The sequence below is a fragment of the Ornithorhynchus anatinus genome, chromosome 4 (genome assembly GCF_004115215.2).
Source record: "Ornithorhynchus anatinus isolate Pmale09 chromosome 4, mOrnAna1.pri.v4, whole genome shotgun sequence".
NCBI lineage: Eukaryota > Metazoa > Chordata > Mammalia > Monotremata > Ornithorhynchidae > Ornithorhynchus > Ornithorhynchus anatinus.
This window is the reverse complement of record NC_041731.1, coordinates 50,600,172-50,618,195: the sequence shown is the minus strand read 5'-3', so window position 1 is coordinate 50,618,195 and position 18,024 is coordinate 50,600,172. Positions and strand designations below refer to the sequence as shown.

At 41.9% G+C, this 18,024-nt stretch overlaps 1 protein-coding gene across 12 annotated transcripts in view; it reads right to left on the bottom strand.

Moving 5' to 3' along the window:
* RALYL (RALY RNA binding protein like) overlaps positions 1 to 18,024 on the bottom strand; it is a 641,697-nt gene that overhangs the window by 90,997 nt on the left and 532,676 nt on the right. For all 12 annotated transcript variants that reach the window (XM_029063800.2, XM_029063806.2, XM_029063802.2 and 9 more), the window contains one exon: positions 6,769 to 6,801. In XM_029063800.2, the coding sequence (XP_028919633.1) occupies positions 6,769 to 6,801 (33 nt within the window). The remainder of the gene's footprint in view (positions 1 to 6,768; positions 6,802 to 18,024) is intronic.

Below are 18,024 nucleotides of genomic sequence, written 5' to 3'. Positions count from 1 at the left end.
TCTATTGTCTGGTCCAATCTATAATTGTACTTAAACTCCAGTTTCACGATAAACTAATGATACTTTGTGAGGTGCAAAGGTGACTTATAGTAGGGGTCAAAGGCAGAGCTACAGCTATTTCAATTTTGAGAGTTGAAAGGGAGCATGTTCCTAGAGACCATGCCCGATTTTCGTAGGAAATGCTATGGTATTTAAAAAATGGAACACCTTGATACCCTGCCTTCTCTGTATTGTGAAAGAAAATTATTTGCTTACTCCCAACAACCATCTCTGTTGCTATTTGGTTTCTTTTAAGTAAGAGTAATAACTGTCAATACATTATTTTTCCTTATACATACAGTTGGAGTCAATGATGCATGAATTTAATAATGAGTTAATTTTACCCTAGGTCTGGCAGATATTGATTGTCCTATGATAGATGAGCTGCTTTGGAGAATCCAATGGGAATTTTTATGAATCAAAAAGCATTTTCTATGTTGAAAATATAATCAAAGAAATTTAGTGTCAAAATTTGTACAGATGATACTTAGGGATCAGTCATAAAATGTTGGGTAAGAAAAATGTAGTTTTAATATAAAGAGTTAAAATTCTTAGAAGACTTTAAAAGGTATTCAATCAAAATAATAGCCCTTCTGACATTGAAGTATATGATCATTCAAATGATCGCAGAGTTTCAATCACTTTAAAATCTCCCTTAAGTTTTAACTTCCCTTAAGAAATGGTCCTAATTCATGATGAAGGAAACTGTGATTCTATTTCTGGAATGGCCATCAAACTGGGATGACTCAGAGAAGTCACTTCTAATTTGGGGGCCTTGGTTGCCCCATCCTAAACCTCTGTAAAAGGGACTAACTAAATATAAAGAACTGCTTTAGGACCCAAGATGTTACTTAATTGGAAATATGACTTTTATAGATTCACATTCCAAATCCAAACTTAATAATAATTATTATTTTAGTATTTGTAAAGTGCTTACTATGTTCCAAGCACTGTTCTAAGTGCTGGGGTAAATATGAGATAATCAGGTTGGACACAGTCCTTGTCCCACATGGGGCTCATAATCCCAATTCTCCATTTTACAGATGAAGTATCTGAGGCCCAGAGAAGTGAAGCAATTTGCCCAAGGTCACACAGCAGACAAGTGGCAGAGCTGGGCTTAGAACCCATGACCTTCTGACTCCCAGGCCCGTGCTCTATCCACTACACCATGCACACTAACATTTAGTTTAAATTCTTGGGAAAGTTCTATAGAAACAAAAACATACACCCTACCCACAAGGAGTTAATGGTCTAATGGCTTCACTCACAATTTTCTTTGTCCTGTTGTTATTTTTCTCCTTGCAGTCACTATAGTTCTGATTGGGTGTCTGCAAAACCCCAGACAGCTTTTGACAGAAAATATGAGTGATGCCAACATTTTTGTTCTACTTTTCTCTCACTCAATGAATGAAATTTATTGAGTGTTTATAGTGTGTTCTGTGCACAGTAAGTGCTTTATAAAAGCCACTGATTGATCGATTACAGATACTGTATTAAGTGCTTGGGAGAGTGTAATAAAGTAATAATAATAACAACAATAATACTAATAACTGTGGTATTTTTTAAGTGCTTACTATTCATTCAATTGTATTTATTGAGTGCTTACTGTGTGCAGAGCTCTGTACTAAGTGCTTGGGAGAGTACAATACAATAATAAACAGACACATTCCCTGTTCACAATGAGCTTCTGCCAGGCACTGTAGTAAACACTGGAGTGGATACAAGCAAATTGGGTTAGACACAGTTCTTGTCCCACAGGGGGATCACAATTTTATTCCCGATTTTACAGAGGAGTTAAGTGACTTGCCCAAGCCATGTAGCAGATAAGTGGCAGAAATGGGATTAGAACCCAGGTCCTTCTAAGCACTAAGCCATTCTGATCCCTGCCCTCAGTTAATTTATAACCTAGTTGTGGAGATGGACCTTAAAATAAATTACAGGTAGAAGAAGCAACAGCCTAAGACTATAATAATTGTTACATTTGTTATGTGTTTACTATGTGCCAAACACTGTACTAAGTGCTGGGGTAGATACAAGATACCTGGGTTGGATACAGTCCAATATATAAATAAATGCTGGGGGGATGGGGCATGCAGGGTTCTTGGTGGGGTTAGCTTTAGATTCAATTTGCTTGGACCTCTGTCTTTACAAGGATGCCAAATCCCTCTAATTTCAGAGGGGGACTCCATGGGATTTCAAACACTGAACCTTCTTTGTAGTTAGGGGAGAGACAAATTCTTAGAATAGTTGTTGGGGAGTTTGGGTACAACAATCCTGGACATGTGAAGATGGCACTGTCATTCCAGATAAAGCCTTTGGGGAAATGTGGTCTTGAATTGGCCCAAAGTTGTACCTGCATCAGACCTGTATTTGCGGGTGGAGGTGAGTGGGGCATTTGTTACTGGGGGCACACCCTTCCAGTGTACATTATTCAAAGATGTGATCCAAGGTGACATTTAGATGGAAAATTATCATTTATTTTTAATTTAAATAATTGTATCAATACTCGGTGCAAAATCGATGCAAATGGTGACATTTTATTCCAGACAATGTTTCATTTTGAACTGTGAAGCAGAGCGGAGTGGAAAGCAACCATTTAAAAAAATTCTGCCTTCCTATCTTGATATCATTAGAAAAAAATCACTGCATCACTGCTTCCCTTCTATATGAGGCCAAAATAAATCTAGGTAATGGCTCTATGTCTTTATTTCCCTCCATGTTAAACTACATTTCTGCCTAATGTAATCTGCAATTACTTACTTTTCCCAGTGGAGAACATTAAAGTGAAGAAATGAAAACCATTTCCTGGCACATTCACCATCTCTTTCTCCCAGGGCATTCTTCCTTTGGAAAAACTGAGAAACTCTGTCTTGATGGTGTGACAATATTTTCTTGCTGATGAATAATGACCTACCACTTCTTAAAATGTGCTCTGAATATCATGCATTCAAGATACTACTGTCAGAATGCACATATGATGACTGATTACCTAATTTATTGGTGAAAGTGTAGTTTTACTGGTTTTGACAAGTGTATGAGTATCATTGACAGGTACAGCAATCAGTGAAGGGTTAAACCTTCCAGATGTTTTACATCATTTCATTGAGGGACCTGGCTAATAACTAAAATTACATTTGTAGCATCAGGCCTGTAAGAATAACCACTTCGGATTAAAGAATCATGCTCTGGAAACAGTTTGAACTCTCTAAAAGGGAATCCAAAGAGCAGTGAAAGGAAATGAATGTGTGTTCTTTTTAAGAAAATCACTGTTGTTAAGATAATGTTGTCTCAGCTTAGAAAAAACACAAAAAAATAAACTCCCAAAACAAAACAAAAAAACATTTCCACACCAGATATTGGCTTTGTCTCAAATCTGCTTTCCTCTAGAGCTCAGAGTAAGTTGAAACTCTATCAAATGATAGATTTTACTGTGGTCAATTTGTTTTTCTAGCTTACGCATTGTAAGCTGAAGGTCACTTTTTCTCCAGGGTCTGACATTTTTGCAACTTCTGAATATTCTCCACACTCTCAGATTCTATTCTCTCAGGAGAGACAACTATAATGACATAGTATTCTTTGCTTCTCAAATGTAGGTGCTCAAAAAAGCTTATCATTCATCTGTCCCTCCAACCAGACCCTCCCTTCCCTCCCAAATCCTGTCCTCCCACTGACTTTCCCATCACTGTAGACAACCCTGCCATCCTCTATGTTTCACAAGCCTGTACTTTTGGCATTATCTTCAACTCATCTATCTCATTCAATCCACATATTCAGTCTGTCCCAAATCTTACCAGTTCTTCTTTCACAACATCTCAAGAATCCATCCTTTCTTCTCCATCCAACTTGCTACCATATTAGTTCAAGCACTTATCCTATCCCATGCTTAGAAAAATGCTCAGTGCATAGAATAGTGTTTGGCACATTGTAAGTGCTTAAGAAATACCATTATTATTATTATTATTATCTCACCTTGACTACTGCATCAGCCTCCTTTCTGATTTATAGGCCTCCAGTCTCTCTCCACTCCAATCCATACTTCACTGGTGTCTAGATCATTTTTCTAAAGAACTGTTCAGTCTATGTCTCCCCATTCCTCAAAAATCTCCAATGGTTCTTCATCCATCTCTCCATCAAACAGAAACTCCTTACCATTGGCTTTAAGGCACTTGATAGGCTCTCTCTTTCAATCAATCAATTATATTTATTGAGCCTTTACTGTATGCAGAGCACTATATTAAGCACTTGGGAGAGAGACTATAATAATAATGTTGGTATTTTTAAGCGTTTACTATATGCAGAGCACTGTTCTAAGCGCTGGGGTAGATGCAGGGTAATCAGGTTGTCTCACGTGAGGCTCACAGTCCTAATCCCTATTTTACAGATGAGGTCACTGAGGCATGGAGAAGTTAAGTGACTTGCCCACAGTCACACAGCTGACAAGTGGCGGAGTCAGAATTTGAACCCATGACCTCTGACTCCCAAGCCCGTGCTCTTTCCAATGAGCCACGCTGCTTCTCTAACCGAGTTGGTATACATGTTCCCTGTCCATGAATTCCTTCCTAACTTTCCTAATCCCCCACTACAACCCTGCCTATCCACTTCATTCCTCTAATGCTAGCCTGCTCACTGTATCTCATTCTCCTCTGTCTTGCTGCTGTCCCCTTGCTCACATCCTCTCTCTGGCCTGGAATTCCCTTCCCTTCATATCTGACACATCACTACTCTTTCTATCTTCAAAGGCTTACTAAATTCTTCAGAGGGGCCTTTCCCAACTAACTCCTTTTATTTAATTTATTTGCCCTTCCTTCTGCATTGCCTGCATCTTAGGATCAATACCCCTTAAGCACTCTGATACCCTCCTCACCCTAGTCCAATATCATCCTTAAGCACTTTGATATTATGACATTCACCCCTTCCCAGCCCCACTGTACTTATATACCAACCCTTACATTCTCCTGTTTCCTTTATCTGTAATTTAATTTAATGTCTGTCTTCCCAACTAGACTGGATGCTCCTTTTTTTTAAAAATGGTATTTGTTAAGCATTTACCATGTACCAGGCACTGTACTAAACACTGGGATAGGTACAAGCTAATCAGGTTGGTCACAGTCCCTACTCCATGTGGGGTTCACAGTCTTAATCTCCATTTTACAGATAAGGAAATTGAGGCAATGAGAAGTGAAGTGACTTCTCGAAGATCACAAAACAGATAAGTGGTGGAGTCAGAATTAGAACCTAGGTTTTTTCTGATTTACAAGTCTATGCTCTATTCACTAGGCCACACTGCTTCTTGTGGCCTTGTGGGCACAAATCATGTCTACCAAACATACTGTACTGCACTCTCCCAAGCATGTAATACAGTGCTCTGTATAAAGTCAGCACTCAATAAATATCCTTGGTTGATTGATGCCCTCTAGCCAAATACTTAACCCAGACCCTGATCACCTTCCACCTGGACTACGTGAATTGTCCTTCCTAGTTACTTTGTCTCCAATTCACTCTCCTAAAGCCTATTTGATTGCAGCAAAGTTGCTAGGCATTGCTTGTCTCTTCTGCTGACATTCTTAGTAAGCGCTCAATAAATACTATTGAATGAATGAATTCTTAAAATCCTACGAGCCTATTCCCAGTCTTCATTCATTCATTCAATAGTATTTATTGAGTGCTCACTGTGTGCAAAGCACTGTGTTAAGAGCTGTCTGCTTTCTGCTTGGCCATACTAATCCTCTTGGCTAGGTCAAGTTCTATCATACCTCCCCTTCCAAGGTTCCTGTTCCCTCTGGGCTGTATTCTCAGGCACTCCAGTCCCTCTTAAACTCTTCTACCCTTTTCTTCCCACCTCTCCTTTAGTTCCATTCCTATTCCAGGACTAAAAGCTCCTCAGTACATAGGAGCCTTGAACAAAATGAAAAAAAAAAAAGATGAGAAAAAACATTCAGATCATTTCAAACTATAAGGCTGCAACCATTTTGATGGTTAATTTATTAAACCTAGGCCTACAATTTAAAAGTTAATAAAAATGTAAATTGCGATCAACAAGTTTATATTACAGCCATATAACTAATAGATTGCAGGGGCAAAAACACATTTATCATCAGTCATAAAGTCTCAAAATGGCACATAAGTATGGTTTCCTAGCATATTATCAACCATTTCTATTATTTGCCCTAATGAATGGAAGTTTGTGAAACAGTTAATTCTCTGGGGAAATAAGAGACAAAGAATGCTGCAGTTAATTTACTCTTGCTGTCTGCCTCTCAGAGGTCAAGACTGAATGCAATTGATGCTAGGTGGGAAAATACAGAAAGGAGAAACTAAGAAAGAATCATCAGATTTTGAAGAAAGGAGAAAGGAAGAGGAAACCCTGAATGAGAAGGGAATGCAGGAAGGAGAAAGAAGAGGCTGGGGAGAAAGATGAAAAGAAGAGTGGACAAGCACTCTCCATTTGGGTCATGAAAAGTCAGGGATACACTTACCTAATGGTTGGCATTTCTCACTAGATATAACATTTCCCATTCTTTTGCCAGCTGAATTACTCACATTGGAGACTAAGTGTGCATCTCAGATAACAGGCTTTCATAAACTGATTTCCAAAACAGTATAAACATCTCTATGAATGTAGGGACTAGACACGCTATGACATGGTATGACACCAAACATGGATTTCCATGAGTGAGCCTCCAATGGTCGAATGGGTTAATAGAGAAAGGAAAAAATGTACATACTCACCCTACTGACAGGAAGGGCTCCTTGGATTCAAGTCTGTTAAGCAAAAAAACCACACTTCAATACACATATACTGAAAATATACAGCATACTACAGATTTAAATGGTGCCTATGGTTGACTCTGGTGGAATTGTTATACATATTATCTGTGAGAATGCCCAACGTAATAGCAATAAAAAGCTAAAAATGTTTAGAAAGAACTAACATTAGGAGGCTAATTTTAGTAAACCAGGCTAAATGAACACTTGGAAGCAATGTCAACTGTCACCTGATGTGTAGCTTCCTGCATGCTGATCAATCACTCAATCAATCAAGAGCATTTATTGAATGTGGAAAGCACTTTCTAAGTGCTTGGGAGCATACAATAGAATTAGTAGACATAATTCCTGCCCTCAAGGAGTTCACAATCTAGCAGAGGAGACTAATCCTAAAATTACAAACAGATGGGAGCAAGAAGGAAAGAGTATATATATATATATGAGTTATTGCTCAAGTTAGGGTACGTAAGGTATGCACAGAAATGCTCCAGAAGGTTGTGAGAAGTTAAGTGTGTGTCCAATTAATCAGTGGTATTTATTGAGCATTTACGACCATATTAAGTGCTTGGGAGAGTATAACAGACTTGAGAGACACAATTCCTGCCTCTTAGTAACTTACAATTTTATGGGGAAGGCAGGTATTAAAATATATTACAGCTAAGTGAAGCAAGAGAATAGAAAGGTATGTACATGACGTGCTGAAAAGGCAGTTTGGGGTATACAAGAAGGGAGATCCAGAAATTAATTGAGGATGGGAGATCACTCCAGGCATGGGAGAAAGGAACTGTAATTTATGAACAAAATCCTACTGGGATCATTAGCTCAATGGGTCTGTCATAATGGGTAAAGTAATTGTGCTCGGACAGGTAGGGCATGGAGGTGGACCCCAACGGCAGTTGCAATAATAAGGATAATAATAATAATTGTGGTTTTTATTTAGCAGTTACTATGTGCCAATTCATATTTATTGAGCACTTACAATATGCAGAGCACTGTACTAACTATTGGGAGAGTACAGTACAATAAAATTAGCAGACACCTTCCCCCTGCCCATAACAAGCCTCATACTAAGCACCGGAGTAGATGCAAAGTATTAAGGTCAGACACCGCCCTGCCCCAACCATGCTTCACAGTCTAAATATGAAAGAAAACAAGCAATGAATCCCCATTTTACGGGTGAGGAAACTCTGGGACCTAGAGAAGTTAAGGGAGTTGCCCAGGGTCGCAAATCAGGAAAGTGGCGGAGCCGGTATTAGAACCCAGGCCCCCTGACTCCCAGGCCTCTGCTCTTTTCACTAGGCCCCGCTGCTTCTTTACGGTGGTGGCAATGGCAGGGAGAGGCCATGGTTTGTAGTCTTACCTGCTTCTTTAGCAGCTGATCTGTGAGCTAGGACAGAACTCCAGGGAACACAGCAGAAGGTAGGCGGCAGCACCAAGAGCAAGGAAAGGACACAGCAGGGATTGATACTGCTGCTGCCTCACTTTGTGCAGCCCATCAAGAGAAGCAGCATGACCTAGTGGATAAAGCAGGGGCCTGGGAGTCAGAAGAACCTGGGTTCTAAAGGTGGCTCCACGCTTGTCTGTTGTGTGACCTTGGGGAAATCACTTAACTTCTCTGGGCCTCAGATACCTCATCTAGAAAATGGGTATTAATGCTATGAGCCCCATGTGGGACATGGACTGTGTCCAACCTGATTAGCTTGTATCTACCCCAGCGCTTACTACGGTTCCTGGAATGATGCAAGCACTTAACAAATGCCATTTGAAAAATTGATTGATTTTTAAATTATTTATTTAATTATTTAATTATTGAGTCTTGCTGTGAGTAGGGCATTGAACTAAATGCTTGGGATTGTACAGTATGACAGAGTTGGTAGAAATGTTCCCTATCCACAAGGAGCTCAGCCATTTCTGGCTCTCTCAGTACTCGATCCCACTGGGAGCCCATCAAGCAGCAATGGAGCAGAGGGAGAAGCTTATAGGAATGGAAACTAATAGCTGCCATCTCCTCTAGATTGTAAACTCATTGTGGTCAGGGAATATGTCTGTTATTTTGTTAAATTATACTCTCCCAAGTGCTTACTGCAGTGCTATTGCACACAGTAAGCACTCAATAAATATGATTGACTAACACCACCATTGTGACAGGCGCAGCAGAGGGTTGGAAATTGGACTGATGGTGGTGGCAAACTGTACTCTCCCAAGTATTTAGTCAGGATTCTACACATAGTAAGCGCTCAACAAATACCACTGACTGATGGATTGATTGGTCAGTAATAGATTGTATTTTTGCCTGGTGCTGAACCATTGCTCAGGGAATATGTTGTTTTCCATGAATGCATGTGTGTGTGTATTCAGGATGTTTATATTCCCAAAACATTTCATTATTTCATCATGTCTGCTCATTTATACTTCTTGAAAGAGTGATATGATATACATAATTTGTATATGATGAGGTCTGGAAGGAATATAACTTGATCAATCAGTGGTATACAATCATTAATTAATTGCAATTTTTAGCATTTATTGTGTGCAGAGCACTGTACTAAGTACTTGGGAAAGTACATTATAACAGAGCTGGTAGACACTTTCCCTATCCACAATGAACTTATAGTCTAGAGAGGTAACCAGGCATTCATGTAAATGAATATATTATGGATATGTATGTAAATGCTGTATAAATTCAAGTGCAAGGGCGACAAAGAAGGGAATGGAAGAAAAGGAAATGAGGGCTTAGCCAGGGAAGGCCTCTTGGAGAAGATGTGCTTTTAGTGGAAAGAGCCTGGGCTTGGGAGTTGGAGGCCATGGGTTCTAATCCCGGCTCCACCACTTGTCAGCTGTGTGACTTTGGGCAAGTAACTTAACTTCTCTGTGCCTCAGTTACCTCATCGGTAAAATGGGGATTAAGACGTGAACCCCACCTGGGAAAACCTAATAACCTTCTATCTACCCCACTGCTTAGAACAGTGCTTGGCACATAGTAAAAGCTTAACAAATACCATCATTATTGAGAAGCAGCATGGCCTAGTGGATAAAGCATAGGCCTGGGAGTCAGAAGGTCATGGGTTCTAATCCTGGCTCCCCCACTTGTCAGCTGTGTGACCTTGGGTAAGCCACTTCTCTCCCAGTACAGTGCCTGGCACATAGTAAGTGCTTAACAAATACCATAATTAGCTCTGCCACTTGTCAGCTGTGTGACTTTGGGCAAGTCACTTAACTTCTCTGTGCCTCAGTTACCTCATCTGTAAAATGGGGATTAAGATTGTGAGCCCCACGTGGGACAACCTGATTCCCCTATGTCTACCCCAGCGCTTAGAACAGTGCTCGGCACATAGTAAGCGCTTAACAAATACCAACATTATTAATTAGTATTATTAAGGCTTTGAAGGTGGGGAGAGTTATAGCCTGTCAAATAAGAGGAGGGAGGTCATTCCAGGCCAGAGGCAGGACTTGGAAGAGAGGTCAGCAGCCAGACAGATGAGATTGAGGTACAGTGAATAAACTGGCATTAAAAGAGCAAAGTGTGCAGGCTGGGTTGTAGTAGAAAATCAGAGAGGTAAGGTAGAAGGGGGCAAGGTGATGAGTGCTTTAAAGCCTACGATAAGGAGTTTATGTTTGATGTGGAGGTGGCTAGGCAACCACAGGAGGTTCTTGAAAAGTGTGGAAACATGGACTGAATGGTTTCATAGAAAAATGATCTGAGCAGCAGAATGAAGTTTCGACTGGAATAGGGAGACACAGGAGGCAGGGAGGTCAGCAAGGAGGCTGATATAGTAATCAAGAAGAAATAGGATAAGTGATTGGATTAACATGGTAGAGTGTAGATGGAAAAGAAAGGATAGATTTTAGAGATGTTGTGAAGGTTGAATTGACAGGATTTGGTGACAGATTGATAACGTGGGTTGAATGAGATGAGATTAGAGATGAGTCGAGGATTATGCCAAGGTTATGGGCTTGTGATACAGGAAGGATGGTGGTGCTGTTTACAGTGATGGGAAAGTTGGGGAGGGCAGAGTTTGGGTGGGAAGATAATGAGTTCTGTTTTGGACATGTTAAGGTTGAGGTGTCGGTGGGACATCCAAGTAGCCATGTCCTAAAGGCAGGAGGAAATGGGAGAGTGCAGAGGAGGAGAGAGATCAGGGCTGTAGATATAGATTTGGGAATCATCTGCATAGATAGGGTAGTTGAAGCCATGTGAGCTAATGAGTTCTCCGAGGGAGTGGGTGTAGATGGAAAATAGGAAGGGACCCAAAACCTAGCCTTGAGTGACTCCTACAGTTATGGAGGGGAGGCCAAGAAAGAGCCTGTGAAAGAGACTGAGAATGAGTGGTCAGAGATAGGAGAACTAGGAGAGAACAATTTCAGCGAAGCCAAGATTGGATAATGTTTACAGGAGAAGGGGTTGGTTGACAGGGTTCAAGGCAGCCGAAAGGTAAAGGAGCATTAGGAGGCCATTGGATTTATTTATGGAGCACTTACTTTGTGCAGAGAACTCTACTAAGTGCTTGACAGAATGCAATACAATGGAGTTGGTAGAAATGTTCCCTGTTTTCAAGGATTTTACAATCCCTCCTGTGTACTAAATGGGCCCAATGGAAGGCATGACAAATCCTTTAGGCCTTAAGAGTATTATCAAGCCCACTTTTCCTTTACTGCCCTCAGACCACCTTTGTGCTGGAAGGTAATTCACATGTGGGCAGAATATGGCTGTGAAAAATGAAGTGAACTCTTTTGAGGCCAATTCTAAGTCTTGCCTTGTCTTCTGCTGTCGAGTCCTTTCCGACCCATAGTGACTCCATGGACACATCTCTCCCAGAACGCCCTACTCTCCTCCTGCAACCGTTTTGGTAGCACATCCATAGAATTTTTTTGGTAAAAATACAAATAAAAATAGACAAAAATAAACAGAAGTGGTTTACCAATGCCCTCTTCCACACAGTAAATTTGAGTCTCTGCCCTCAACTCTCTCCTGCCACTGTGGTCCAGCACAGCTGAGTTTTGACTTGTAGCAGATTGCCTTCCTTCCACTCACAAGACACTGCCCATGCTAGGAATGGAAGGGGTAGGCCTCTGCTTGACTCTCCCTCCCATAGCCAAGACTGGTAGAGAACTGTAAATTCTCCAAGTGTGATCCTGAGAGGGGCAATTCTAAGTACCTACAAGTAATCCTTCTGAAACAAACCTACATTCTGAAGGATTCTATCTCTTTTTCAGGCTGAATTATAACAATTTTATGACAATTTATCTGGAGTGTATCTCTAACCATTACAGGCAGTTTCTTCATTACATAACCCTGATATATCACATTGAAAATACCCCAGAGCAGAGGCAAGAGCTAGGGCTGTCACTCCATGGCCAGTTTTGCTCAGCACTGTAGAGAATGAGAATAAAGCAAAATAATTTGGAATTTACCCCTCCTACACAAGAACTCATGAGGCAGGTACTAGGTACACTTACTCTTCCAAACCTTTAGTCCGGTGCTCTGCACACAGTGAATACTCAACAAATATGACTGGCTGATGATAAAGGTATGGGGAGTTAAGTTATTGGACCTGAAAATGGGAAACATTTAAGTTGTTTCTCTTTATCTCTGCTCTTCTTTAATCACACTTCCTGTAGAGCAGAATAAGATATACTTTCCATTTTTGTTCAAATCCTTTTCAGGGTGGTAGTAGTATTTGTATTTCCTTAACACGTCCCATGTGAAATAGAAATTGCATTCTCAATCTGCAGTGAACTGATAAATACTAAGATCACACCCGCAACAGGTTATCTTACAGAATGGCAGTTTAAATGATTAATCCCCTCACCTTCCCAATCAAGTCCTGCTCTCAGCCACCTCAGTGCTCCTGTAATGTCTGTTTGCTACTGATTTATTTACCCACTCCTGTTCATTTTTAATATCTACTCTCATGCTCTTTTGACTCTTGTATTCTTATCACTTTATGTCTTCTTGCCTTCTCTTTTAGATAGTAAAGACGGGAATTATGTCCTTTCCTTCTCTCCCACGTTCCCCAAGCATGTAGTGTAGTGCTTGCTAACAATGGTGGCATTTGTTAAGCGTTTACTACGTGCAAAGCACTGTTCTAAGCGCTGGGGGGATACAAGGTGATCAGCTTGTCCCATGTGGGGCTCACAGTCTTCATCCCCATTTTACAGATGACGGAACTGAGGCACATTGAAGTGACTTGCCCAAAGTCACACAGCTGGCAAGTGGCGGAATTGGGATTCGAACCCATGACCTCTGTTTCCCAAGCCCGGGTTCTTTCCACTGAACCACGCTGCTTCACCTTGCTGCAGGCCCTCAGCCAGTACTGTTGGGGATGACGATGGCGACGGTCCCTTGTGTGGAGCAGGCAACCTACCGAGGTCTCCCGGTTGACCTGAGGCACCCAGGGTTTGCCGTGTTTGCTCAAGGGGCTGGCAGCATTAGCCATCTGTCCATTAGCCATCTATTCCCTCTTCTCCTAACAGCTCTGAGCCATGGGTAAGGGTACCCAGGATGGCGGCCCATGGGAGACAGAACCATGGCAACCTAGAAAAGTCTGGAATGCCCAGGTGCCTTGGTTTCTGTAGTGAACTAGGGGTGGGCATAATCAAGTGGTCTCGGTAACAGACGGTGGTATGTACAGTGCTCTGCATATAGTAAACACTCAATGATCGACCGATGTTGCATTTTCCCATATCAAGTGGTAGGAGAGCTGAATTCATCCCTGGGCATCAGTCTTGTCTGGATCCCAATCCTAGCTGATGTAGATCATTCTATTAAAAAATTCAGTTCAGACTAGCAATAATAACAATAGTAATTATTATTGTCTTTACTTAAGTGCTAACTATGTGCTAAACACCGCACTAAGCACTGGGGTAGATACGAGATAATTTGGTGAGACACTAGCCCTTTCCCACATGGGGATCACACTCTAAGTGGGAGGAAGAACAGGCTATAAATTCCTATTTTACAGATGAGGAAACTGAGGCACTGAGAAGTTAAGCAGTGAGAGAAGCAGCTTGGCTCAGTGGAAAGAGCACAGGCTTGAGAGTCATAGGTCATGGGTTCTAATCCTGGCTCTGCCGCTTGTCAGCTGTGTGACTTTGGGCAAGTCACTTAACTTCTCTGAGCCTCAGTTACCTCATCTGTAAAATGGGGATTCACTCATTCAATAGTATTTATTGAGCACTTACTATGTGCAGAGCACTGTACTAAGCACTTGGAATGAACAAGTCGGCAACAGATAGAGACAGTCCCTGCCATTTGACGGGCTTACAGTCTAATCGGGGGAGACAGGCAGACAAGAACAATGGCAATAAATAGAGTCAAGGGGAAGAACATCTCATAAAAACAATGGCAACTAAATAGAATCGAGGCGATGTACATTTCATTAACAAAATAAATAGGGTAATGAAAATATATACAGTTGAGCAGACGAGTACAGTGCTGAGGGGATGGGAAGGGAGAGGGGGAGGAGCAGAGGGAAATTAGAGGGAGTAGAGGGAGAAGGGGAGCTCAGTCTGGGAAGGCCTCTTGGAGGAGGTGAGTTTTAAGTAGGGTATTAAGTTTTAAGTGGGGATTAAGACTGTGAGCTCCACGTGGGACAACCTGATCACTTTAAGAGAAGCGGCGTGGCTCAGTGGAAAGAGCATGGGCTTGGGAGTCAGAGGACGTGGGTTCTAATCCCTGTTCTGCCACTTGTCAGCTGTGTGACCTTGGGTAAATCACTTAACCTCTCTGTGCCTCAGTTACCTCGTCAGTAAAATGGGGATGAAGACTGTGAGCCCTTTGTGGGACAACCAGATTACCTTGTATCTCCCTCAGTGCTTAGAAGAGTGCTTGGCACATAGTAAGCGATTAACAAATACCAACATTATTATTATTATTATTATTGTTAAGTGATTGGCCCAGGGTCACACAGCAGGCCAGTGGCAGAGCTGGGATTAGAACCTGGTTTCTCTGACCTTCGTGCTGGTGCTCCTTCCTTTAGACTACATTAACACCACTTCCTGTCACGTTGACATAACTTTGTGTTTCTAGGCCCCATAGAGTTGTCTAAAATTTCAATGGAGGGCAGTGTATGCAGTGGGAGTTCTTCTGTAGGATAAAGCATGGTGAAGCTTAAAATACAAGGATTACCTTCACACACATAAAATTCTCTAAAATACATCCATTTATCCAATAGGACAGCAACAGCTGAAAAATAAATGGCAGTTCTGAAAGCTTAGGATTTTTACAAATGTAGAAATTTGAGAAACACAAACACTGAATAAAATATTTGAATTCTAAAGTTGTATTGGAGCAGTTTCAAAAAGGATCCCATTTCCAGCCAATTTTTTCCATAATCTTGCTCCCACCCTAGAAACAAATCCAAAGATGAATGAAACCATTAAAATTTTCCTTCTCTAATTTAAAAGGGATCTGTATAAAGACCATCTAGCTTTCTAATAACTCTGGACAGTAATGGTTAGGTGGAAGACCCCAAATCTCTGCCCCAGTGGGGTGAATCTCTCCTGGGGAACAAATAGAGGCTGGACTTTATATTTGGAGGGGAGACTGGATTCTCTCCCACCCACAAAAACTTTACCTATATTGGGAGCCACTGGGATCAGAGACTGGACACCTTCCATTGGTTCTGTAGGCCTGTTCCTTGCTGCTTAAGCCAATTAGATGCTGGGGATGGAGTTAGGTGTCCCACCCCTTCCTTGGTGAATAATAATAATAATAATGATGATTATGGTACTTGTTAGGCACTTTATTATGTGACAAACACTGTTCTAAGAGAAGCAGTGTGGCTTAGTGGATAGAGCATGGGCTTGGGAGTCAGAAGATGTGGGTTCTAATCCCAGCTCTGCCACTTGTTGCTGTGTGACCCTGGGCAAGCCACTTAACTTTTCTGTGCCTCAGTTACCTCATCTGTAAAATGGGGATTAAGACTGTGAGCCCCATGTGGGACAACCTGATTACCCTGTATCTACCCCAGCACTTAGAACTGTGCTTGGCACATAGCAAGTGCTTAACAAATGCCAAAATTAATATTATAATTGGAAGGTTGTGGGTTCTAATCCCAGCTCCACCACTTTTCTGTGTGACTTGGGCAAGTCACTTCAAGTCTCTGTGCCTCAGTTATCTCATCTGTAAAATGGGGATTGAGACTGTGAACCCCAGGTGGGGCAGGGACTGTGTCCAACCTGATTTTATTTGCTTGTATCCACCGCACGCTTAGAACAGTGCTCTGCACATAGTAAGCGCTTAACAAATACCAACATTATTATAGTGCCTGGCACACGGTAAGTGCTTAATAAATACCACAATTATTATTATTAAGTTCTGGGGTAGATCCATGTTAATCCGGTTAGACATAGTCCTTGCCCCACATGGGGGTCACAGACTTAATCCCCATTTTACAATGGAGTAACTGAGGCACAGATAAGTTAAGTGACTTGCCCAAGCTCACCCAGAAGACAAGTGGCAGAGCCCAATTAGAACCCAGGTCCTTCTGACTCCCAGGCCCATGCTCTAACCACTGAAGACACTACTTCTGAAGCTCTGAGAGATGGGCCAGGCAGCTCAGCAATGGTACCATCCGAGCAGCAAGAGCTCCACTTGAGCCCACTCTGCCACCTGAATTGGACCACTGGACTCAGGATGAGTTTGTTCTCCATTAAGAACAGGCAATCAACCACTGAGACTGTAAGCTCGTTGTGAGCAGGGAATGTGTCAATTCATTATTATATTGTACTCTCCAAAGCATTTAGTACAATGCTCTGCACAGGGTAAGTGCTCAATAAATATGAATGACTGACTATTGAGCAACCGGGTGCAAACCTTGGTACTAAGTACTTCCAAGAGCACTTGGAAGAGCACTTCATTGGTAATCAATGCTATTTATTGAACACTTACTCTGTGCAGGGTGCTGTACTAAGTGCTTGAGAAAGTACAATACAATAGAGTAGGGGGACACGCTCTCTGGCCTCAAGGAGCTTACAATCCAGGAGAATGTGTATCGTGACTCTTTTGGTTCTCTCCCAAGCAATAAGTAAAGTGCTTCAGGCTGAATTGTGCCATGCATGGAGGACTATAGCAGTGTCTGTATAACTAAGGACAACAGTCAGTCCTGAATGAGGCTGGACAGAAGTCCCTGAATGGACTAGATTGTTTTTGGAGTTCAAAGGATCGTCTCCAGACTGTAAGGTCCTTGAGGGCAGGTATCATGTACCTACTGTACTGTATTGTACTCTTTCAAGCACTTAGTTCAGTGTTCTGTATAGTAGGCACTCAATAAATACTACTACTGATTGATTGACTCAGGTGGCTAGGAAAGGAGAAAAGGTGGCGCCAATGTTTCAAACATGGCAGGGAAGTGGGATAGGAAGAGAAAGGGAGACGGAGGGACTCCCAGAGAGACAGAAATGAGAAAGCTATATAAAGCCAAAGATAAAAACTTGGGCAATAATTAAAACCACAGGCAGGAGGGACATTTACTGACATAGGGAGAAGACTGACATGCTCCACAGACATTTCTTTTCCAGGCACTGGGCAACATAGTTTACTTTATGTGAAGTTGAATTTCAGAAAAACAACACTATTTTCTGAGAGACTACTGTGTGTCCTGGGTTCAGAGCTTTCAATCAAACGGGGGGGATATAAGGGTTTCTTGGAATTTGGAAGCTTTGGGGAGATGGGGACAGGGGATTGTAGCGAGAGACTAGGGTCCCAGGAGAAGCAGGCTGGGAAGAGACAAGAAAAGAAAGAAGAGACAGGGCAGGGTGTGTGTGAAAGTTTATGCATCTGGTGCTGAAATGTTGGTTTATGTGAAGCGACTTGTTGATTTTTCCGCAAGGAAGGTGGTGCCAGCATTAGCATGGGATTTAGGGTGACCTGGGTTCCACCTCTTGTTCTGCCTTTGGAAAATTCTGCCACAGGCACAACCTGGCCAGCTTTGCCCCTCAGAAACTCATAACTGCCTTTTGCCCCTTGCCCTAGGCACTTAACCGATTCCTTTGACTACTACAGACACCCAAAGAACTGGAAGCAGCTTTGACTGAGGAGTGGCAGGCAAATAGAGAAGGTAGGAGGTAAGAAAGCAGGCTTGGGAAGGGAGTAGGAGAGAAGCCTGCCTCCCTACACCCTCTCCATTAAGCTCCAGCCCTTTAAAGTTCCATCCTTTAGCTCTGCCCGATGGTCCGGCACTAGAAATGTTTTCTGAACCTGGTGCAAGAAAACAGTCC